Source organism: Cervus canadensis, chromosome 24 (genome assembly GCF_019320065.1).
Source record: "Cervus canadensis isolate Bull #8, Minnesota chromosome 24, ASM1932006v1, whole genome shotgun sequence".
Lineage (NCBI taxonomy): Eukaryota > Metazoa > Chordata > Mammalia > Artiodactyla > Cervidae > Cervus > Cervus canadensis.
Window position 1 is genome coordinate 37986238 of NC_057409.1, and position 23347 is coordinate 38009584.

The 23347-nt window shown below is 44.1% G+C and overlaps 1 protein-coding gene across 1 annotated transcript in view; it reads left to right on the top strand.

The window, feature by feature from the left end:
- The window catches only part of PLEKHM3 (pleckstrin homology domain containing M3), a 203934-nt gene that overhangs the window by 45224 nt on the left and 135363 nt on the right, over window positions 1-23347 (top strand). The window contains exon 3 of the mRNA XM_043444821.1: window positions 2356-3291. Coding sequence (XP_043300756.1) covers window positions 2356-3291 — 936 coding nt within the window. The remainder of the gene's footprint in view (window positions 1-2355; window positions 3292-23347) is intronic.

The following is a 23347-nucleotide window of genomic DNA, read 5'->3' on the forward strand; positions in this document are numbered from 1 at the left end:
AGCCTGCTCCAGTATTCTTACCTGGAGAATCCCATGGACAGAGGAGCCTGGAGGGCTACAGTTCATGAGGTCGCAAAGAATCAGACACAACTGAATGACTGAGCGCGCACACACACACACACACACACACCCTCTAGCTTGTACAATCAGAAAGGAGCGAGGTGTGCCTCTGGTTTGGGTCCAGTTAAAGTTAGAACTTCTAATTTGTGGTAGCTGTTGTAAAAAGCTCTCGGGGAGGAGAGAAAAGGAGAGGAAATTTCCTAGCTGAAAGCAAGAGAGATGGTTTTTCTTTTGCTCAGGAATGTGTAGCTGAGCTGTTGGGTCTCAGGAGGGATGGGGATGGAGGGATGCGTGGTTATGGGTCTTGTTATGGAAAAGGTTGAATAGGCGCCTGATGGAAATGAGAGGGAGGAGGCCACAGCAGTGCGTCTAACAGCACTGCCTCTCTTATTGCATTATCAGAAAAGATAGATAACCTGAGAATAGTCTTCCATTATCTCTCTCTACAAAGGGATTAGTGCAGGTTGCAAGAAATTAATGGCTTTTAAATTAGCACAGAAATACTAATGAATGTCAGGACCAGAGATGTAAAGTAGGTGAAATTAACTTTTCTCTGCCGCATTTCTCTCCTTTTCTCTTTTGGTTTGCTATTTTAAGATCTAGATCTGTGTTACTCTCTTTTATTTTTTTCTCCATCCAAGATCAGAAATCGTACCCCTTTGGGAATGTGATTTGTCTTCTTTAGGGAGTGACTCAATTAGTTTATGACTGTCTCGGATGTGTCAGCAAAAAGGTTGAGAAACATCTCAGAAATGAAAAACTTTACTAGGGAGGAGAGCTACCTCGTTTTCACGCCCGATGAAAGTATCAGGACATCTCCCAGGTGACAGTCCCCTTTTATTAAAGTATGACATCTGTATCTATGGCAGCTAATCATTAATTTAAGATGGCATGACCAGATGAACTTGTGGGGAAGAGGGGAAGAAAAGGGAAGGGAGTTACACCTACTATATGCTGGGCATTATGCTAGAAGCTTTATGTTCTAGAAGCTTTATTTCTATTCTGATTTTACTAAGTACCCACTATGTACCAGACGTTGCACTATGTACTGTGATATAAGGATGTCAGGACGGACCTCGCCCCTGTCCTCCGTGGAGCTTGTAGTCCAGTAGGGAAGACACACTTCTTTAAGAACATCAGCATCTATTTTGTTTGTTCAGATATCTAAATAAGTTATTATAATACAGCCTGAGAAGAGCCCATTAGAAGAGAATAATATAGTAAGGATCCCTGCTACTGACCCAGGGGTGTGTGTGGGCAGACTAGGGCGTGGGGCTGGGGGAGTCAGGGCAGACTCCTTCTAGAAGAGAGGAGCCTTGAGTGAAGGGTAAGTGTGCGGTAGCTGGTGGAAGTGGCGGAAGGCGCATTGCAAGTGAAGCGAATAGCGCAAGCAGATTCAGAGAGGGGAGAGAACGGCTATCCCAGCAGACACCTGAGAAGTAAGCTAGTTGAGTCATGTCTGGAGAGCTGGTTATGAACCAGAAGGCCCCTGGCCTGGCCTTGAAGACTGATGGGTGTGTCTGGGAAACAGGAGCTTGTGAGCAGCACACATCACACTCTGTTCTTTCCGCTGGCCCTTCCTGTCTTTACCAACCTAAAGAAAGATGAGTATTGGCAGGGAGTCAGGTCAAGTGGCAGGAGGAGCATTCTTTCTCTCATATTTGGTGCTCTGTAGAACACTGGGCTTCCCTGGTGGCTCAGTGGTAAAGTATCTGCCTGCCAGTGCAGGAGACAAGGGTTCGATCCCTGGGTCAGGAGGATCCCCTGGAGAAGGAAATGGCAACCCACTCCAGTATTCTTGCCGTAGAAATCCCATGGACAGAGGAGGGAGCCTGGTGAGCTACAGTCCATAGAGGTCGCAAAGAGTCGGACATGACTGAGTGGCTAACCAACAACAAAAGAGCGTTACCTAGAAAACAAGAAATTCTGGCAAAAAGTGGTTGTTTCACGGGCCCACGGAGCATAACCCCAGTCATTCCAATGTTTCTGTTTTCCGAATGGGCTTCTGCCTGTCTCATTAACAGCGAAGCCCCAGCCGCCCAGTACTTACTTTTGCAGTCAGAATTCCACCCTAGTTAAGTTCTTCAGATGTGAGGGTTTCCCTCAATTACATCTTGTTGGTTAGACACTCTCTTGGAATTTTTACTACCTCTGTTTAATATTGTGTTTGGTTGGAGCCAGCAGGTTAGACCCTGATCTGCTTGTTTTCTGGCGCCCGCCTTGTCATCTCATTCAGTTCATTCATGTTCATGGATTAATACATTACTTTTCTTTTTTTTTTCCCTTTCTTTCTAGAACACAAGCCGGCGTTCCCGAACATCCTGAAGAAGGGTTACCTGGAGATTCGGAAGGACCATGACAGTTACTGGCAAAGCTGTTACGCTGAGCTCTCCCCCTACAGCTTATACTTCTACAGCCTCGACAGCAGTGGGAATCAGAACCTCTACGCCACGTACCAGCTGTCCCACTTCCAGAGCATCTCTGTTCTGGGCAACCTCGAGGCCAGGCTGGTGGACACCGTCCTGTATGACAACACTCAACTGCAGCTGAAGGCCGAGTCGCCGTGGGAGGCTTTGGACTGGGGGCAGAAGCTATGGGAAGGTGTGCACGCCGCTGCACCAGCCTACATGGGCCGGCCGGGAGAGCTGGCCGGCTCCCCGGGGCTTGGCCATCACGTCGACTGTCCACAGAATCATTGTTTACAGAAGAAATCCCGCGAGCTGCTCATGCCATCCCCTGTGCTGGATAACCCCAAACAGTATCAAAACATCCTCAAATCCGGGACGCTGTACAGGCTGACCATGCAGAACAACTGGAAGGCATTTACGTTTGTGCTGAGCAGGACCTGCCTGATGGCCTTTCCGCCGGGCAAGCTGGACGAGGACCCCCTGCTGAGCTACAATGTGGACGTGTGTCTGGCTGTCCAACTGGACCACCTGGACGACTGTGACTCTTGCTTTCAAGTCATCTTCCCCCAAGACATCCTCCGCCTCCGTGCTGAGACGCGGCAGAGGGCTCAGGAGTGGATGGAGGCCCTGAAAACAGCTGCCAACGCAGCAAGGAGTTCAGAACAGAACCTGCAGGTCACGCTGAGGACCAGACCCAGGGATCAGATGGGAGGGCACGCACTCAGGAAGAACAAACGCCAGTCGGTGACCACTAGCTTCCTCAGCATCCTGACGACCTTGTCTCTGGAACGAGGGCTCACCGCTCAAAGTTTCAAGTGTGCAGGTATGAAACAACATTTCAGCCTAAAACTCATTAAAGAACAAAATTCTGAATCCCACAAGTGGAATTCACTTGAAAAATCCCTTTGAAAAGCCAGTCCCCGATACTTCTTGCATCTCACTCAGTCATGTCCAACTCTTTGTGACCCCATGGACTGTAGCCCTCCAGGCTCCTCTGTCCATGGGATTTCTCAGGCTAGAATACTGGAATGGGTAGCCATTCCCTTCTCCAGGAAATCTTCCCGACCAGGTATCGAACCTGGCTGTCCCATGTTGCAGACAGATTCTTTACCATCTGAGCCACCTGGAAAGCCCCTCCTTTAAGGAGTTTGCTGGGTTAAACCAGCTCTCCATCTTCATGCCGTGCTGATGAAGTAAGCAGAAGCAGCTATGATCTACCCACTGAATCAAAATGACTCGGCTGCAGCATAAGCAGGCTAGAGTGTAGACTTCCTGGGCCTGCTGTGATTCCATTTCCTCTGCCTTCTTAAATCAAGGTCACTGGGAATGTAGGATGTCTCCTTAGAGACATCCATGCCCAAAGCTGACTGCTGGCATTCTTTAGGTAAGGAAAACATCCATAGTCAGTAACTGTCATTGATCATGACCTTGTCAGATTCTGTTAAGGTAGACTCCAGAAAGTCAGCCTTGATAGAGACCCTGGAGGTGGCCAAGTGCAGGGCGATGATGAATGAGCAGGTGACCTCTGAGTCACGATGGGCCAGGCCCTCGTCCTCGGGACTCCTGGGGCCGCCGGAACTGCTGTGGAGGGTGAGACTAAGGTGCAGGCCAAGGCCAGTCATCTGGTAGTCCTTAAATCCCTATTTTTGCTTCTCTCCCCTACTCACCATTCCTCTCACCTTCCCGCAAACAGGAAACAGGAAAGCACACACCCCTCACTAAACCAGGTCTGTGTGTCTACTAGGAGCGAAATCAAATTATTCCCCTTTCACTGTGCGTGCTTGTATGCTCAGTCGTGTCTGACTCTGCGACCCCATGGACTGTAGCCCACCAGGCTCCTCTGTCCTTGGGGTTTTCTAGGCAGGAATACTAGAGTGGGTTGCCATTTCCTACTCCAGAGGATCTTACCAACCCAGGGATCAAACCCATGTCTCTTGTGTTTCCTGCATTGGCAGGCGGGTTCTTTACCAACTGTGCCACCTGGCAAGCCTTTCCCTTTGACTAAACCCCATGCAGTTTGTCACAAGAAATTTACTACGGAGGTAGCTTTACCTGGAACCTGATTTGAAAAATTTCAATTCAGGTGTATCAGATTTAAGTACGTTGTTTAAAAATGAACAAGAGACCCGCCACCAGTCAAGAGCAGATTTTCAATTTCATGCCTCTTCCTGCATTCAGAAAAGTGGTGGCACAGTGAACCTTTGAATTTAGCCTAGTTATGATGGTCGCCTCTTCTACTGAAAAATAATTTACTCAAAGTGGGGATTAAGTGAATCATCCGTGCTTTGTCTGGGGGGCCTCAGTAGCTTGGGAGCAGACACTTGCAGGGTGGGCTGGGAGAGACCAGCAACTCTGAGCCAATAAAGAAGCCAGACTAGGTGAGGTGCACACGTCTGCAAGCTTGTGTGACCTTGTATTAAGTCAGCCAGCTACTTTCGGAAAAGGTTTTTGAGATAAGGAGATGCTGGTTTTAGCACAGTTTTTAGAAATTATTGACATTGCAATGTCTTCATATACTAGTGCATATATTATGTTTCAGAGTTCAGCCAGTCAATAATAATTTATGAGTGCTTGCTCTGTGGATGCGCTGGAATTGTGGTGCACGCCTGTGGCTTTAGACTGCTGAGGAGGGCAACAGATCTGCTGTGTTATTGGAATGGGGAAGAACAGCTCAGCTTCATTTTCAAGGTGGAGACCGGAGCATGAATCGGGAACTTCCTAGTAAAAGAGGGAAGACAAGCCTCAGGTGTTACACAAAATGATCCCTTTGTGGCCGTCTACTTCGCCTTCCTGTCCTAAGTTTGCTTCCTGATGGAGTGTGCCCTGCATACACCCTGGGCTAGCTGAGTAGCATCTCTGATACCCAGAGGATGGAGAAGTACAGGCGGAGGGTACCGTTGGGCAGGTATACCACATCTGGCAGTTGGAGAAAGGAGAACAGGAGAAAGACATAGAAAGGTGAGTGGAAGAGACAGGGAGAAGGAAGCTAAGTGGAAAAGAGCAGGAAAAGGATGACGTAATGGGCTGGGATAGGACCTGGAGCAGCTTCTTCGTGTGTGCCTGCTAGGCTGCTTTAGTCATGTCTAATTCTTTGCGACCATATGGACTGTAGCCCGCCAGGCTCCTCTGTCCATGGGATTCTCCAGGCAAGAATACTGGAGTGGGTTGCCGTGCCCTCCTCCAGGGGATCTCCCCAACCCAGGGATGGAGCCTCTTATGTGTCCTGCTGTGGCAGGCGGGTTCTTTACCACTAGCGCCACCTGGAAAGCCCCAGAGCATCTGCTTTAGGGTCCATGTTTTAGGATGCCACCCTTTGCTGTGTGAATCATGCCCACTGATTGGCGGTCTGGAGAATAGGCTGTGGATGGTGGTAACAGGGACCCCGGAGACAGGGTAAGGTAGCCTAAGCGTCCTTTGCCTGCTCGGCTTTTACCTTCTTGCTTTTGGTTTGGAGTGCTAACGGGGCACAAGTAGGTTTCTCATTTGGCGAGGGGAGAAGTCAGTACAGTGTGGCTGATTCTCAAGTAAAATGTTTAATTTCACTTCATGTCCCCTCTTCCATCAGAAACAGCTACGCTCAGGTGCTGTGTGGTACACTTGGGTTATGGGTGGCTTTGCATTTTCCCTAAATACCTGTGCCCAGAATACTGGTTTCCTATCTCAGATAGGCATACTCCATCTCCTGTAGGGGGCAGAGTCTCAAAAGAAAAAGGCCCAAACTTGGTAAGCAAACCTGAATGTTTTTTTAAGTTACTTAGGAGGCTCTTCTTTATATCAAAGATTATTATAGCAGATGGAACTTGAAAAATTGACCTATGTTTCTCACAAACACAGTTAATCTAAACCAGCTGTTTGTGCATTTAGTCCTTGTGTCACCTAGCTTTTCATCTTCATAAAAACATGCATTCAGTGAAAGAGCTGGTTGCATATAGCATGTTTACCTTCCAAGCTGTCAAAAAGTCCAATAAACTGTTTTTAGTTGAATCTTGGCTTTCTCTATCATTTTGGGTGAGAAGCTAATTCACAGCATTTCACTGTTTAAGTGGGCCTCTTTAGACTACAAGTACTTATGTCCACTTGGTCCCTCCCCCTTTAAATATTCCTGATGAATAAACTTTAACAGTGGAAGATTGCGCTGAGCAGGTCTTTATCATGATGTCATTCGGTTGCTATTCGGGTGAGCCACAGATGTTGGCTTTTAAATCTACAAAATGGTGCAGTTGGCCTCATTTCGCTGAATACTTTCTGTAGGTGAAGAATTTTCTATATCCTTTTTAGAAACTTAAAGAGCCCCAGCAGAGAAAATGGACCCTGACCATCCCCAAATGCCTGAGGTTACGGTTTTGAAAATACATGCTTGCACATAACTGTTTATTTCTTAACATGCGCTTGAACTTTTTATAGTTGTGTTTGATTATGTGTGGTTTGTTACATGGCTCCCTCTCCAGCTCCATGGATGCTAGGAAACCCAGCTACAGTGGTCTTCCTGCTTTTCTGTAACCTATTCTTGCTCATTCATGGCTCCAAGGCCTTTACACATACTCTTCCTTCTTTCTGAGAACGTGCCTTTGAAAATTAAATTCTTCCGTTCATTCTACCATTTATTGTGTGCTGAGTTTCTGACCACATGCCTGAACCTCAGATGTACCTGGAGGAGTCAGTGCTGCGAGGAAGCAGACATGGTCCCTGCCCTCAGGGAACTTGCAGTCTCCTAGGGAAACCGATATTAACCAGATTCATCACCAATGCCAAATGGCAACTGTGAGCAGAGCTGGGGAAGCCAGGCCCACAGGTCAGATTCGGGAACTGTCAGAGGTGGTGCCAAGTGGAAGTCTATGAAACTGCAAACATTGTGTCTTTTCTGACCGACAAAAAAGGGCAGTTTGATAAGGTTGAACTTCATGTTTGACCCTGAAGTCCCAGAAGGTTCCTGGGCAAAGGAGCACACGAGGAAAGTGGTATTTAGGAACAATTAATTTGCTAGTGCTTTAGTACAACTTTACAGAAGCACTTCAGCAGAAAGTAAGGAATGCTTCTTTAATGAAGTCACTGGTTGGGATTCAAAATTATGTTTGGCAATAGGGCATCTGTAGTGTTAAAATATTAATGCTAAGACAAATGACTGTGCAGCTTATTAAAATATTTATGGGGTATGTACCTGTAAGTGGTTCTAAATGAGGTCATTCACAAAATGCTGTATAAATTTGATTATAAAGCAGTAGCACAGTTTTCTTCAGGAATTAGAAAATGTGTACATACCTATTTCCCCTCAACAGATACTTGGTTTCCTGGCAGTAATATATACAGATATTTTTCCTGTAATTTCCCGACAATCAAGAAGCATAGCAGTTGAGTGTTCTGATGAAAGAGCCCAGAGCCTTGTTTAGAGATGTGGCAAGAGATGGCAATGCTCACGTCCGGAAGTGTCTTACTGCTTTGTAATTTGGAGGTGAAATCGGTTGGCCCACTGCGGGGCAGTGTTCTTGATTGTGAACCAAAATTGAAAATGTTAACAGAAGAGACAGCAAGAAAAACAGTGAGCTGAGGGGGTCCCCTCCACCATTTCACACTGTCAGTTTTTATGGTTTTACTCCTTGGGCTGCTGTTTAACCTCTTAGGACTGCTGTTGGTGATTACATCTCTCTGGCATTAAGAGCTTTTTGCTTTCCTTTTTTCTACCACCACCCCCCCAGCCCTTGGGAGGGGTAAGCCCAAGGGGTAGGGGGAGTTTTGCTGTGAATTCTTCAGCCATTTAGTGCAAATTCCTGTAATTACCGGCATTGTGTCCTCTCTGAATGGCACATAATACAGCAGAAGCCATTCCTAATTGAGACCTTAGAGGAGGTACAAATCCTCTCTTTGTTCAGCCTGACAAATTAGTGCCAGAAAGTGGCAGGGTCCGAGTGGAAATCAAAGGCAAGAAACACAAAGATGGAACTTAAGGCTACAGTAATAACCCTCTCTTGTCCTGAAGGGAAAAAAGGAATGACCAATGAAAAATGAAGTTTTTTTTTTTTTTGTTATAAATTCCCTTGACATGACAGCACCTCGGGGCTGCTCTATTTATTTAGCAAAAGTGATTAAACAGTAATACAACAGGGCCGCCCATTGTTTCCCCCGGCGCCCCCACCTCACAGACCCCTGCTGCCTCGGCTAATTGATTGACAATGAACCTCTGATAAAGAAGTATGTTGTTAGGACCTGAGGTGGGGGGAGCCTTTTTCCCCCTCTTTTTGTGTGTCTGAGTGTGTGTGTGTGTGTGTGTGTGATTTCAGTTTTGTTTGAATTGCACTCCAATTTCTCTTTGCCCCACCCCTTCTTTCCCCTTCTCTCCCCTTTGCTTTCCACTCCCCTTACCCCAAAGCTTTTGAGCAGTTGCTCCCAGCTGACATTCACAAACAGGTAGTGAGGAATTAGAATTGTAGTACAGGCTTTTGACAAGTTTATCTTCGAGCAAACTTCCTCCTCTCCCTTTGGTCCATTTAGGCAGAACAGCAGTGTGAGAAGAGAGAAAAGGGGAAGAGGGCTGATTATTGGTGCTTTAAGCTCAGAAAAGTGGGGGTTTTTGTTGTTTGTTGTTTTTTTAGTTTCTCGTGTGTGGGAACGGATGTCTGAAGCTAATCTTTCAACTTTAAGAATCTGTGCACGTTTATGTGTGTAGGTGGGGGCGGTGTTGTAGAATAAGAAATAAAAATTTGAATTATTTAATCTCCCCTCAGTTCCTGAGAAGCCAGGATTGATTATTTTAGGATAGAACATGGCTGCTTGTGGTGTAATTCAGCACCCTAAGATTGCTGTAAATGGTGGGAAGATGACCAAAGGCCTCTAGGCAGATAATTAATAGCCCCTGGTTATATATGCTCAGCTAGCTAAGCTGAAGCTAAATCCCAAATTTAACTCTGTTACAGCTGCAAAAACAAATCATTTCAAGCCCCTATGAAAGCAAAATATATTAAACAAACAGTATCGACCTTGTTAATACCCCATGGCATTTCATGTGATAAATGAGGGCGTCTTTCTGGCAAAGGCCTGTTTTATGGCATCGTTTGGACATAAAAGATACCTTTACCCTGGTAATACAAGCATCCCTGATAGAAAGTATGGAGTGGTTAATTATTCATTAAATAGCTGCCAGTCTGGAAGTAAGCAATATTTCTGACTTGGGCACAGTTAGTTACTTATTGGCCTCAGAGTAAATCATGCAGAATGGCAATTCTAAGAAAAAGAGAAATTGAATTTGGGAGCTGATTATGCATGAGTCTAGGTAAAATAAGTTCTGTACAGTATTTTTAAGTGCCAAATAGGAAAGTTATACAACTTATTACTTACGTTCTTGAAAAAACAAAGTCCAGTATGGCCACAAATCTGTTTTGATTCCCATGTGAAAAATTAGGGCATCTGTAGTAGCCAAAGTGCTAGACCTCCTAAGGAAATGAGAGACAGAAATAAAAAGAAATTGACTTTCCTTGATAGCTCCAATTCCTCTCTTTACTACTATTTTCAAATTTGTCTCCCACTTATTTGGAATGGTAATACAGTGAAGATTTATTTGACTTAAGGAATAGGCAGGTAGCCAATTGGAAGAGAAAGAAGCAATTAAGGAAGACTACTGTGCCCCTCAAAACATAAATAGCTTGGAGTAATGAGAACTATTTAGTCCATTGTTACCATCTCACTTTGTATTGGGCTTCCCTTGTGGCTCAGCTGGTAAAGAATCCACCTGCAATGCAGGAGACCTGGGTTCGATCCCTGGGTTGGGAAGATCCCCTGGAGAAGGGAAAGGCTACCCACTCCAGTATTCTGGCCTAGAGAATTCCAAGGATTGTATAGTCCATGGGGTCGAACTTTGTTTGTCTAAGTTATTTTGTTTTTGAGTGTATTTGACTGCTGTCTCCCAGAGAAGAAATCTCTAGTTCGTTTTGTGTGTGTGCTAGAGGGCTAAGCTTTATTTGCCCAACCTTGATTAGCACCATGGAGGGGTTCTGATAGTAAAATCCATAAGTGGAATTTCAGTGGAGGATTTATTTCAACATGCATTTATGAAACCCCTCATGTATGTAGGGGCTTTCCTGGTGGCTCAGACAGTAAAGAGTCTGCCTGCAGTATAGGAGGCTCGGGTTCGATCCCTGGATCTGCAGGATTCCCTGGAGAAGGAAATGGCTACCCACTTCAGTATCCTTGCCTGAGAAATCCCATGGACAGAGGAGCCTGGCGGGCTACAGTCCCAAAGAGTCAGACATGGTGGAGTGACTAAAACTTTCATGTATGCCACACACATGCTCTTCCGGGTACCTTGGGATATGGGAGTAGGAGTGTGCTCTTCAAATATCTAGAACTTCTGCCCCTCCTGAAGTGTATGGGGGCTGGATGCGACTGGGAGACAAAGGGGTCAAGCCAGTGGTTTGGAGACCTGTACGTCATGGCTGTGTTCATGTCAGAGAACCCTGTTATAGAGAACTTGAAAGCTAAAGTGCTAAAGGAGTGTCTTTCCTCACTCCTCCGTTTTAAATTTTGTCCATCTGCTTCCTGGAAAATTAATCTCAGGGGACCATCATCTCAGCTTTTACTGCTGCTAAGTCGCTTCAGTCGTGTCCGACTCTGTGCGACCCATAGACAGGAGCCCACCAGGCTCCTCTGTCCATGGAATTCTCTAGGCAAGAGTACTGGAGTGGGTTGCCATTTCCTTACCGTCTATCAAAGATAAAACGTGCATTTCTATTATGTGCTCATTATGTAGTAGGTGCAATAGATAGGAGATACCAGAGAAGCATAGGTGTGGCCTAGACCCCCAGGACATTATAGTCTGGTTGAGGATGCACAAAGGAAAGTGAGGGATTACTAGACAGTTAGGTCAGATCCATGCTTAGTATTCAGAAAAGCATTTGGTAAAAAACCCTCAAGACCGAGAAACTTAGGTTATCAGAGATTTTAATAATGTTGTTTTCTGAATGGTGAATGATCCTTTACCCAAGGATTATTGACTAACAGATTCCTTTCAGCCTAGAATGTTGTCAGTAAAGATACATGAAAAAAGTGAGAAGCAGCATACTTTAGTAATTGTAATTAAGAGCTAGGACCCTGGAATCAGACTGGCTAAGTTCCTAGATCTGCTCCTCACTCTGTGACTCTGGGTAAATCAGTTAACCTCTCTGTACCTTCATTTTAAAATTTCAGATGTGAGAAAATAATCACATCTACTCCGTAAGTTTGTAGTAAGAATAAAATGGGTTAAAAGGGCTTGAAACAGTGCCTTGCACATGATATATGCTATGATTAGTCGCTCAGTCGTGTCTGACTCTTTGTGACCCCGTGGACTGTAGCCTGCCAGGCTCCTCTGTCCATGGGGATTCTCCAGGCAGGAGTACTAGAGTGGGTTACCGTGCCTTCCTCCAGGGGATCTTCCTAACCCAGGGATCCAACCCAGATCTCCCACAAAGCCTGGCACATAGTAAATGCTATATAAGAATTTTGTTGTTCAGTCACTCAGTTGTGTCTGATTCTTTTCAACCCCATGGACTGCAGCACGCCAGGCTTCCCTGTCCTTCACCATCTCCCAGAGCTTGCTCAAACTCCTGTCCACTGAGTCAGTGATGCCATTCAACCATCTCATCCTCTGTTGTCCCCTTCTCCTCCTGCCTTCAACCTTTCCCAGCGTCGGGGTCTTTTCTAATGAGTCAGCTCTTTACATCAGGTGGCCAAAGTATTGGAGCTTCAGCTTCAGCATCAGTCCTTCCAGTGAATATTCAGGGTTGATTTCCTTTAGGATGGACTGGTTTGATCTCCTTGCAGTCCAAGGGACTCTCAAGAGTCTTTTCCAACACGACAGTTCAAAAGCATCAGTTCTTTGGTACTCAGCCTTCTTTATGGCCCAACTCTCACATCCATACATCACTACTGGAAAAACCATAGCTTTGACTATATGGACCTTTGTCAGCAAAGTAATGTCTCTGCCTTTTAATATGCTGTCTATATGTAAGAATTATCTAGTTTTATTATTTGTCTACATAGGACAATAATTACCTGGATAAAGATATCATAGGCCTACGTACCAAATTTGCAGTTATCTCTAAACAGGTTGGACAACTAATGTGATGAGTGACAATCAAGATTCTGAAACATGCTAGGGGAATGGACCAAATGAGGTGAGGTTTAGTAGTGATAAATAGATAATGCTATACCTATATTCAGAAAGTCAGCTGTGAAAATGGAAGGAGGAGAAACTAGATCTAATAGCAGCTCATGTGGTCATACAGATGAGATTTAGTAGGGATCAGTAGATAGTCCTATACTTATGTTCAGAGAATCAGCTGCAAAGATGGAAAGAGGAGAAACTTAATCTAATAGCAGCTCATGTGGTCATACAGATGAGGCCCTGGGGAAGCCAGCATTTGTGCTGTTGTGGCTACACAAAGTGCAACCACAAAACAGGTCCAGAAAGAAGAGAACGTATCCTCACTGTGGCCGGAGTGCACCTGGAAATTTCAGTTATGGATGCTGCTTTGGAAGGACAAACAGCCACATCTACTGACACTGGATAGGATAGTGAAGGGACTAAAAAACCATGCCATACAAATGTCACCTAGAATAGGGGGGACCTGTCTTGTTTCCACATTATTTGAAGGCTGCCATTTAGAAGAAAAATAGGCTTACTTTGTGTAGTTCCATTGGGTCAAAGTAACAGAAATGCCCAGAGTAGAATGGATTTTCCTTATTGAAGAGGGTTTGATGGCCATGGGTGAAAATGAGTAGAGTGGCAAGAGTCCTGGCCAATGAGACCAGAAAGTCTGGAACGTTGACCTCAAGGCCAGTCTTCTAACTTGTCTGAGTTACCTGTTTCTCCTCTGCAGGATGAAGAGGTGTATTAATTCAGCCCTTCTGCAAATATTTATTGAATTTCTACTATATTTTATGTAGTGTGCTTGATGTGTAGTGAACAAGATAATCCCATTATGTGTCCTCACAGAACTTGAAAGCTGGAAGCCAACTGAATAAGTAACTCTAGCACCTGAAGGTCTTTGAGTATCTTTCCAACACTTCCATCTGTCTGGGCTCCTTTAGAGGGGACAGTTTTGCTCTGTATGGTCCCTTTTATCTCTCCTCCTGTGGTTCTTTGAAATGTCTATAGAAGATTAGAGAAAATTAGATTAATGTGGTCCTCCATTTAAACTTCATTTAATAAGCAATACCTTTTTGCTTTGGGTAACAGTATTTAAACCATTAGAAATATCATTTGACTAAGAAGGCAGGAGATGGGATTTTTTTTTTTTATTCTGATATCTGTCATTGGATAAATTACCCTTTCGCAGTCTAAGTTTCTAGGTCCAGGAAATTCATTTTCAATAAAACTAAATGTATATTAAGAATGTGAATACACACTGAAATAGTACTGTGACTATGGAAGAAGAAGAATGTTATATAATTTGGGTTTTGAACTATTTCACATCCTAAAATTCAGAGAGATCTGATCACTTTATATAAGTAGGCCGTTTGATTTTATAGGATATAAATTTGCTTTTTTGATTTATTCCTGGTATTCTCATCATAGAAGTCACATGTTGTCTTTGATATGTTTCAGAAGAATAAAATCATTTTGAATTTCAGAAGATAGGGATCTTTTGATAGACCTTCCTGAACTTCATAGACCATAGCTGTGCTATCTTTTTTTAAAAAAGCTGTTCATTTCTCCTAGTCTTTGTTGCTATACTTTGGTCTGGAAAGTTCTTGTCCCTTTTTGTAGCTTCCTTTATGGTTAACATTGTTCTCATCGTGTGTTCATTTCCGGCTAAACTTCTAAAGTAAGTGTTAATATACTATTGGACTCTACGTTGAGTTAAAAGTTTCTATTTACTGACCTTTCACTGGGAGGGAAATTGGTCTAGGTGTGGTTTTAGGAGAGACTGGGGTAGGTTCTTTTAATTTCTAGCTAAGTTCCTTGAAAAAACTAAGCTTTTCATGAAGTCCTAAGAATAAGAGCTACTAGAGAGGTTTTCTAAACTCCATTATACTGCCTAAAAGCAGAAATATTCTTAACTGAAAAACTTGCCATTTTATCATATATCTCTGAATAAGGAAATTGGGTAATAGAGTAGTGCCAGCTTATTTCTTGCATTAATATTTCCATCCATTCATTCAGCAGACATGGGCCTAATACAGTCTCCAAAATTGAGGACCCTAGATAATATGGCTATGAACAGGTCTTTATACCTTGAAACATTCTAATATAGAAAATATTTTCATTAAATTATGTTAGTTAAAAACAAAGAACATGAAACTCCTTTACATGTTTCATATAAAAAGTGGAGCAAGCCTACAAAGCCATATGCCCTGAGATCACGGGTAACAGCCAGTGTTCTGGGTACAGTTTTGTATTGTGCTTTGTTGAAGACTTCTAGGTGTGAACAGTCCTTTATACTCCTAGAGACTTATTTCCAAGCCTTTCATGACCACTCTCCCCAAACCCCATTCTTATCCTGCGGGTAAATTGGACCATTCTTCCTGCTTGACTCCACCCACCTCCACTCTTGGACTCATGGGCCTGTGACTTATGTCTCACTTTTTTGAGGGCAGGACCCCAGCACCTCTCAAACTGTGGTTGGAGCACCATTTGCATCCAAATCATGAGTGTGATATGGGGTGCCCTGGCTGGATTCTTGCCTAAGACCTGCTGGAGTCAGGATCTCTCCGATCAGGCCTAGAGATTTCACAAACTTTCCAGTTGGTTTACACACATGCAAAGTTTGAGAAACCACCAACCTAGCCTGCAGAATGTTCTTAGTGAATGGATTGAGCCATATTTCAGCTTTCTTTAGGTTATATAGGTATGTTTCCTTTAATTGTTTCTTCTACCTATGACCATTGATACCTCTGAGATATCAATCTGCTGATCATCTGTAGATTTTCAAATCCTCATTATATCCTGGAAACTATAATGATGTTCCGTTAGGGTTCTACCCTGTGGTGACTACAAATGAAGGAAGTGATTAGCTCAAGTCTTTGACCCACATTTTGGCTTTTTTTTCCCTTTGAGACACTCTAATGTTATGTTTTCATTTTATACTTGGCGTATTTAGTGTTGGAATCTTGAGAATGGCTTTTACCTCACTGTCTTTTCTCCTAGCCTGGTCATTTTTCCCATAGATGACTACAGTGGCTTCCTAACCAGGTTTTCTGCTTTCATTCTTTTTTTTTTTTTTTTGGCCACAAGGTGTGACTTGTGGGATCTTAGTTCCCCAACCAGGGATCAAATCTGGGCCTTCAGCAGTGAAAGCACAAAATTCCCTGGACCACCAAGAAATTCTTCCCCGCTTCCATTCTAACCTTTCCAAATCTTATCTTAACTGCAGTGCGTGTGATCTGATTAAAATTTAGACTGACCCTGGTAGGCCTTTCTACACCATTTTTCAGTCGCTTCTCACTTCCTTTGGCGTGAAGACTGGCGTCTTTACAGCTACTCCCTCGGGATACGGCCCCTGCCCACCTCCTGGCCATCGCCTCTTGCCTTCTTGTCGCTCTCCCCTTCCCTGGGTTCCAGCCACCCTGCCTTCACCCTGTTTCTTATGTGTACCACTTCCTTCGCGCTTGCCCGAGAGCCTTCCCATGTGTGGTTGCCTCTCCCTGGAATATTGCCACCCTCACCATTAACCCCCAACTCATTCTTCAGGCCACTACTTAGATATCCCTTTCTCAAGAACACCTTCTCCAACCAACCCCTCAGACTGACTCAGGACCTTTTTAATTCCCTCTGCTATCATGCTAATCTAATACATCCAGAAAGTATCAGCAACTATTTGCATAGCATTTACATTAGGGATTATAAGTAATCTAGAGATAATTTAAAGTACATGGAAGGCTGTGTATAGATCATGTACTATAATAAGACATGCAAATACTACATCCTATTATTTAAGGGACTTGAGCATCTGCAGATTTTGTTATCCATAGTGGGATCCTGGAGCCGAAACCCTATGGGAACTAAGGAATGACTGTACTTATGATTACACTTTTGTTAAGGAAGGATAAAATCAGGAACAGCCAAATGGAGAGACTCGGACAGCAAGGTCTGAGAGGGCTCTAAACACAGGAGTTTCCTTGCCCTCTCTCCATGGAATCAGAGCATATCACCCTCTCAGCACACCAATGTGTTCATCAGCCAGGATGTTCCCCAAGAGCTTCAGTGTCCAGAGTTCTTTTGCGGGCTTCATTATACAGGCATGTGTGATCGAATCACTGACTTTGTGATTGAACTCAATCTCTAGTTCCCATTCCCTTCCCGAGGTCACACTGACTCCTAGTCCCAGGTCTCTAACTCTGTGGTTGATCCTTCTGGTAACCACCCCCTCACCCCATCCTGAAGCTATTTAGTGGCCCACCAGGACTTACCTCACTAGCATTAACTCAGTTGTGATCCATGGGGTTTATGAATAATAAAGATACTTGTGTCACTCAGGAAATTCCAAGGGTTTTAGAAGCTCGCTGCCAGGAACAAGGAAGAAAGACCAGATAATTCATTATCCTATAACAGCTCAGAATATTGAGTGGGCCATTTCTACCGCAAAAATAGAGCCTGGATGAAAAGAGGACGCGTGTTATTGTGGTTGCCTCTTAGTGAGCGGGCTTCCCTGGTGTCTCAGTGGTGAAGAGTCCACCTGCTGATGCGGGAGATGCAGGAGACGCTGTTTTGACCCTTCAGTCAGGAAGTTACTCTGGGGTAGGAAATGGCAACCTGCTCCAGTATTCTTGCCTGGGAAACCCCATGGTCAGAAGAGCCTGGTGGGCTAAGTCCATGGGGTCTCAAAGAGTCAGACATGATTGAGCATACACCTCAGAGAATGAGAAAGGCTTGGCCTGCTCAACCTGTTTCCTCATTTCTGGTACGCCACTGGTGGGTGCCTTCCAGCACTGACTGCATCTGCCAGGGTAGGGGAGGTTTCTGGTGGGGTCTCCCTGGATCACTCTGGGACCAAGCAGCTTGAGAAGCAAATAAGAAACTGGCCAGTCTTGGGCTGCCCAGCCTGGCTACAGCGCTCCCAGAGCCCCAGCTCAGGGTGGGGGGTGATGGACACGTCCAGTGACTTTGTGATCCCTGCTGTCTCACCCAGGTACCGCTCTCACATCTTGGTTTAAAATAAGAGTGTTTCCTTTTTAAGCAGCTATTATAAAGATGATCAACAAAATTAATTTTATATATTACCTTTAACTGAAAATGCAGTTTATGCTATACACCACTTTTAGATACGGGAGCCAGGATTTCAAAACCAAAGACCTGTAGCCTTGTATCAGCTTCCAAAAGAGTGAAAATCACATTCTTTTATTTCCAGCTTTATTGAGGCATAATTCACAGTTGACATTGTGTAATGTGAAGGTATACGAGATGATGATTTAATATATGTGTGTAACGTGAAATGATTGTCACAAAAAGATTAGTTAACATGTCCATCACCTCACATAAGTTACTTATTTTTGGTGGTGAGAACTTTTACCATCTACTCTTTTAGCAACTTTCAAGTATACAGTACAATATTACTAACTATAGTCATTCTAACCAGGTCTGTATCGAGGGTTTGTGTCTTGCCCATATTTTTTCAGTAATGTAAATAAATCACGTGTGGCTGAACCAAAAGCTTTGCTAAAAACCACTTCCTCCTTAAATCACCAGGCCCATACCTCTGACACAGAGGATAGACTTAGTTTGAAAGCCTTGGTCTCTTTCTTCCTTTCCCAGTAAAGATGTTCTTCTCAACCCCCAGACTTCTAGAGACCAGACAAAATAATAGACACACGTGATCTGGGGGCTGGGAAGGATCCAGACTCAGTAGGATAAGTAATAAATTAGGAGCACAAGAGCTCAGTCTTCTGTTTACAGCCCTGTGGCTGATTTATCTTACAGCCTCGAGCTAGCCTGTCACCATCTTGCAGGTCAGCAGCTTTGACATCATAACTTGAGGGAAGATTAAGCTGTCTTGACTATGTACAATTCAAATGTTATAAAATGTCAGTTGTACTCAAAGTGCTAAATATTATCTATCACTGCATTTTTTTTTTCCCCCAGAAAATATGAGGGAGGACGTTCTGTCTTATGATGTAAAAGTGGATGGGAAACCTTGAAAAAAATGAAGTTTATCATCCATTGTTAGGATGAGGAATCTTAACTGAGTAAAAGGTGTCCAATTATGTGGGGGATTTCCTGGCTACCCCTTGAGTCCAGCTGTCCTGCATGACCCTCCCCTCAATAATCTCCACCCGCCTACAGACATACTGTGGTTTCCTGATTCTCTCCCTCTTTCCTCCCCACTCCCATCATTGGATGAGCTGTCATCCATAGTGAGGCTTTCCAGGGTTAATAAATCATACTTCTTCATTCTGCTTCTAGGGGTCAGGAGGATGGCGATCAAGATCTTGCATGCATTGCTCATAGATCACATGTAGTGTTATCTAAGGGTATCTTAAATTAGGGAGACTTCTTCACATGGTCACAACTGGAGTCCCTAAGGCCATGTCCTCTTGCCACAGCCAACAGAAAAACTGCTTGCTGCAGGCCAGCTGAGCATGCCAAGGTCCTTCTTCTGAACTCCCTGCTCAGATACCTCATTTCCTTTTCTGTGAGGAGGGCTGGATGAGCACTGGGGAGAGAAGCTGGGAATACTGCTCTAGGAAATTCCTCTCAAATGGCAACATGAGGACCTGGGGATAGGCGTTCCTCACTTGGAGGTGTTGTGTGTATCTGTGTGTCTTCCAGTGTCCGTAAATTAAAGTTTTATTGGCACACAGTGACACTTTTGTTTATGTATTGTCTGTGGTTGCTTCTGAGTCATAGGTGTTTTTTGTTCTCTTGCCTACCTACTCTAAATATCCTGACACCAGCAGCCTATCTTCTTCAAATGCAAACCATATAGTTAAGAACCATATAGTTAAAAGATTAGTCTTGGTGGTGGTTGCAAATCTTTGTTTTTAGAGAGACAGAAAAACTTGGAAAGCAAGACAAAGAAGACATAAGGGAAAAGAATACTAAGTAAAAGTAGACTAAGGCAGTTCCTAAATCTTCTGGAACACAAAGAATTTGGTGCGAGGTAAAAATGAAGGAATTCAAGCGTGGACTTGAAGCTGATGAAAGTGATTTTTTTTTTTCTCTTTGAGGCTGTTCCTAGTACTGCTCGGATCCACTCTCATGACTTTAATTTTATCAAATTGTTGTCATTACTAAAATAGCTCAGGTAGAAATTGCAGTAAGAGATGTTGTCAGGGCTTCTTCACAGGTTTTAGCAAGGAAGAGGAAAGGGTGCATTTTAAAGATACTGTAAAGTTCAAAGAGAGGAGACTCTCACAAAATAAGCAGAGAGAGACAGGCATTAAGAATGAGGAGGGATGTGAAGGAGAACTCGGAGGGGACCCTGATGGGACAGCGTGTGTGACAGAAGCTACAAGCCGGTGAAGCTGATGCACACGGAGCCTTCTGTATACACGCTGGAAGGAAATGTAGGTTCTGAAACAAATCAGGAAAGGACAAGGTGTTTTTCAAGTAAATCTGAAAGATAATCTGAACCTCTAAGCCAGTAAGAGGTTATTGATCTTTCCAAGCAATCATAATAGAGATATAACCAGGGAATCACAGAAAGAATTAGTGGTGGCTTAATATAATGTTAAATATCAGGCGAAGTCACTGTAAACAACGTAATTGGGGTACATGATGGGTCCTCTGTGAAGAAAAAAGGATTCAGAGCAGGGCCGTGACTAGGATGAGGAGAGTAAGGCACTCATTTGAGGTGTAAAACTTAAGGAAATGCAAAAAAAAAAAAAAAACCAAAACCCTCAGTAACTGAGATGAACATTATTTTAATGGAATATTATTTAAAAATAAAAACACCAAAAGTTCATAATGAACAAAACAAAAAAATTTTTAACAGTATCAGATGGCATCAGTGTGACTGGTTTCCTTGGGCCTCAGGCTTATATATGCTCCAGAGAAACATTCCAGTAAGACGGTTTACTTAAGAAGATATCTTCCCCCAAAGCTTTTAGCGTGTAAGTTCCAAGTAGCCCAGCCTGATGTTCACCTTGTTAACGTTGAGGATGGCGAGGTTGACCCCCACTTGTCTGTCTAGGGCTTCAGGGCTGCCAAATGGGGAATCCAGACTGATATACATGGAGCCATCTGTTTACACTCTGGTAGGAATCGTAGGTTCTAAAACCTACATTTTAGATTAATAACCATGATTTAGCAGTGACAGATCCTGGGTTAAGATAGAACTGGAGGGGACGCTGTGTAAACCATGACAGAGGAGCATTATTTCTCCACCGGCTGTCTGCATGTTTAAAATAATCCACTTAGTCTTGCCCCTTCTGTTTCTGTCTTTGTTTTTCAAGTAAGAGTTACTGGTAGCAAGTGTTTCACCAGCGGAGTAATTTATTTATGAAGAGATGAGCCCCAGGTTTGGAGGAGGTGTAGCTATCAGGTAGTCTAGTAGACGGTGGTGCAGTGTGGACAAGACCTCTTTTTGGAGGCACCTCTCATGTAAACTGGGCTTCCCAGTTGGCTCTAGTGGGAAAGAACCTGCCTGCCAATGCAGGAGACATATTCAACGTGGGTTCGATCCCTGGGTCCGGAAGATCCTCTGGAGGAGGTCATGGCAACCCTCTCTGGTATTCTTGCCTGGAGAATCGCATGGGTAGAGGAGCCTGGCAGACTACAGTCCATAGGGTCGCAAAGAGTCGGACATGACTGAAGAGACCTAGCAGCATGAATCATTCTCTTTAGACAGGAGGGCAGAGCTGGTGAAAGGGCTTTTACTCCTCCCTATTAATAGATGGCAACCCACTCCAGTATTCTTGCCAGGAGAATTCCATGGACCGAGGAGACTGGTGGGCTACAGTCCATGGGGTCACAGAGTTGGACATGACTTAGTGACCAACAACAGCAAGATAATAGATGGTATATTGATTGCTTGCAGAGAAGAGTGATTACATAGGGCATGTGTGTGTGCTCAGTCGTGGCACTACTGACATTTGGGACCAGACAGCCCTTTGTTGTGGGAGGCTGTCCTGTGCATTGAGGGATGTTTAGCAACATCCCTCGCCACCATTCATTAGATGCCAGAAGCTACCCCCACTCACCCTTTTGTGACTACCAAAAATGTCCTGACATTACAAATATTCCCTGTTGGGACAGACATTTCCACTAGTAGAGAACCACTGCTATCAAGAAACAAGCGCAACCAACTGTCTCCTCTTCCTCACTCAGCTCTTCCTCAGTTCTTTATAAAGTAGTGTCTTCTACTGAAACCCATGTTGATTTGGAAAAGACTCTTGAGAGTCCCTTGGGCTGCAAGGAGATCCAACCAGTCCATTCTAAAGGAGATCAGTCCTGGGCGTTCATTGGAAGGATTGATTTTGAAGCTGAAACTCCAGCACTTTGGCCACCCGATTCGAAGAGTTGACTCATTGGAAAAGACCCTGATGCTGGGAAAGATTGAGGGCAGGAGGAGAAGGGGATGATAGAGGATGAGATGGTTGGATGCCATCACCGACTCAATGGACATGGGTTTGGGTAGACTCTGGCGATGGACAGGGAGGCCTGGTGTGCTGCAGTTCATGGGGTCGCAAAGAGTTGGACATGACCGAGCGACTGAATTGAACTGAATGGTTTCTAATGAGACCTCAGCCTCTTACTGGGTAGGTTTAAGGAAAAGTAGTATTATTAAAGTATTACTAGCTCAGTCATGTCTGACTCTTTGCGACCACATGGACTGTAGCCTGCCAGGCTCCTTTGTCCATGAGATTTCCCAGCAGGAATACTGGAGTGGGTTGCCATTTCCTTCTCCAGGAGATCTTCCCAACGCAGGGATCAAACCAAGGTGCTCTGCACTGCAGGTGGATTTTTTTTACCGTCTGAACCACAAGGCTCAGAAGTAAAAGTAGTAGGTTATAGAAATAGAACTTTGACCAGCCATCATTCAGTGTAACTATATCAGATGCTTTCAGTCACAAGAAACAAAAGATTGAATTCCAATTGATTTGTATTATAGAGGTGAATTAGTCTCAACTGGCTGAGTTTTAGATATTAATTGATCTGTTAGTTCAAATTTTTTAAACTGAAACTTTTTTTTTTTTTAATTTCTGTTTGTTTGGTCAAGATTCAGCATGTGGGATCTTAGTTCCCTGACTCGGGACCGAACCCAGGCTCCCTGCATAGGAAGTGAAGAGTCTTAACCACTGGACTACTAGAAAGTCCTCCTGAACTATTTTTTTAATTTAATGCTTCTAACAGCGCTTTCTCATGTAAACCACCCGCCCCTTCTGACTGATAGCTTTCTTATATAACCATCACAGGCTCAGAGTGTCATGGGTGTCTTTTGGCAATTCCCTTGCCACGCTCTTCCCGTTATTCACCTACCAAATCGTTTGCACTTTATCTCTCACTGCAGTATTTATCTCCCGCTACTTCTTTATCTCCCTGCCTGCCTAAGCTCAGGCTGGGGCAGTGACTTATCAACTGATTCTCTCCCCTCCCACTGCTTTCTTGTCAATCTTTCCAAAGTTCAGGTTGCAGTCTTGCTTCTAACTCTAGCTGTTCCTTTATCTTACTCATTAATACTCATCCTAGATTGATCAGTAAGGACTTCTCCCTGAGCATGCGGGAGTCTCACGTTCTAGCTTCAGTTCATTGTTGCAAGCTGTTTTCCCAACACCCCTCTAGTCACAGCAGAGTTTCAGACAACTAGAGTAGTCAGTGTTCTCCAAACAAGCTATCATTTTTCTGACTCGAACCATTCTTTTGCAGAATGTACTTTTTTTCTCTTCAAAGCCAAAGTCAAATGCCCCCATGTCTACACAGCCTTCATCAATCGCCACAATTAGGGTGATTGCTTCCTCTTTTGCTCATCTCT